We start from the raw sequence: 1877 nt of genomic DNA on the forward strand, positions 1-1877 counted from the left end.
TTTCCATCATCCATCATTTAAATCCGTCGTCGTTTAAATCAAACACAGCCTTAATTTTTTTCCTTTATTTATAATGGACTAGTGGTAAATTGATTTTTTTTAATATATACCCAAACTGAAGACATCAATTTGACTCTCATTATGCACAAAAGAAAAAGCAGCAAAAAAGCATAAAATCGGCTATAGCAAAGAGTGACATGAAAGAAACTCTAATCAAATTCATACAAGTAAAAAAGAGGTTATACAAGAACTGAGAAGGTGCAAGTGCAACACCATTTGTCTCGCTCAAGTACTACAAATTATCTATTTGATAAATTTTCACATCCATTAGCGAGATTCGAACTTACCTATAATTTGAACTCCATCTTTACCAACTAGCTAGATCAATAAGTTGAGGGTTCATGATCGTTTCTCACTAAACATCTTAGATATCCTCTCCGTAGCAACCAATGCCGAAACCCTACGACCCTTCTCCACCGCCGCCGCAACTTTCTCGTTGTACTTCTCCGTCCAATGTGACGCATTTGACACCTGAGGGAACAGTCTCCGCCGCACTGCCACAGTGCACTGCTCCGCCTTGGCCTCGTACCTCTCGTACAGCTCCTTCGCCACCGTCTCGCACTTAGCGTAAACGGCTCCGGCGATGCCCGAGACGGCTGTACAGCTGGGATGCGGGGTAGGCCGGTGCTCGACGGAGCTATCGGAGTTTCGGTCGGCGATGCGGACGAGCTCGTCGGGAACGAGGTGGAACTTGTCGTAGACGGGGCCGATGGCACTCTTGGCGGCTTCCTCGACGGCCCGGACGCCGGAGCGCTCCTTGGTGCAAGCGGCGGCGGTGGCGGCGCCACGCATGAGGAATTTAAGGGTGGTAACTTGCACCATTACGCTAATTAGTTTGTGCTTGCGGTTGTTGCCTTGTTCTCTGTCTCGCCCACCTGAAATATATAACCAAAAATCAAATGCATGCATGAGAATGGATATGAAATATTATTGAAGAAAAAAAGGAGGGAATTTGAGAGGAATGAACGAAATGAATAAGAATAATAGGTACGTGCCTAACGGTGAGTTTGATTAGGAGTACTGTGGATTGGCGATTTGGATCAATGTTTGATTAGGGAAATTTATAGATACTCCTAATTAAAGTCACGCCTATTTTGGCAATTAATGTTGACGTGAATGCATGCTAATTGGTATGTTGGCGACGACTCCAATGCCCACCACCGTCAAATATTATTCTTCTCTTCTATTTAAAGAGACAAATACGAGAAGATCGGCAAAATATAGACAGTGCAAGAATAGTGAATATCTTGGTGACGGAAACAGAAATATATTTGATGCATTTCAACTCCTAATTTAAGGGTAGGTTTCTTGCACATAGGAGGGGAGGATAGTAAAAAAAAAAAAAAAAAACCAGGATATCCATATTGATAGAGTTAAAGAACTAATTTTTTAAGATATTAAGATCCAAGGAGTTAAGTTCTTTCAACTTTTAAGATATTAAAATTCAATTTAAAGAGTTAAATTCTTTCAACTGATATTTTTTTATACAATTAGTCAGAAATTAAACTCATCATCACATATTTAATAAATAAAATTATTTATAAATCATGTAACATTGTATTGATGTATTTTTTTTTAAAATTTTTAAGTAAAAGAAGTTTGGCATATAATTAAGGATATAAATTAAATGATAAATTTTATATGTATAAGAATTTATCAGCATGCACATTTTTTTGTATGAATACATGAGTTAGATATAATAAGATATTATCGTAAAAGATATTATCATAAAATGCATCGATATCAACGTGTGTGTTAAAAAAATTCATACTAGCTAACAAAATTCATACGTGTATATTACATCTAATAAATACAAT

General features: G+C 37.6%; 1 protein-coding gene across 1 annotated transcript; it reads right to left on the reverse strand.

Moving 5' to 3' along the window:
• Nucleotides 1–399: 399 nt before the first annotated feature.
• On the reverse strand, nucleotides 400–882 carry LOC102667791 (stress-related protein). The gene has a single exon (XM_006595312.3). It carries the CDS (start codon nucleotides 880–882, stop codon nucleotides 400–402), a length of 483 nt encoding a protein of 160 aa, XP_006595375.1.
• Between the last annotated feature and the right edge of the window lie 995 nt (nucleotides 883–1877).

The sequence above is a fragment of the Glycine max genome, chromosome 13 (assembly GCF_000004515.6).
Source record: "Glycine max cultivar Williams 82 chromosome 13, Glycine_max_v4.0, whole genome shotgun sequence".
In the NCBI taxonomy this organism is placed as follows: domain Eukaryota; kingdom Viridiplantae; phylum Streptophyta; class Magnoliopsida; order Fabales; family Fabaceae; genus Glycine; species Glycine max.

What these genes read in the sequence shown, in the direction of transcription:
- LOC102667791 (XM_006595312.3), bottom strand. Translation starts at nt 882, where the DNA reads ATGGTGCAAGTTACCACCCTTAAATTCCTCATGCGTGGCGCCGCCACC.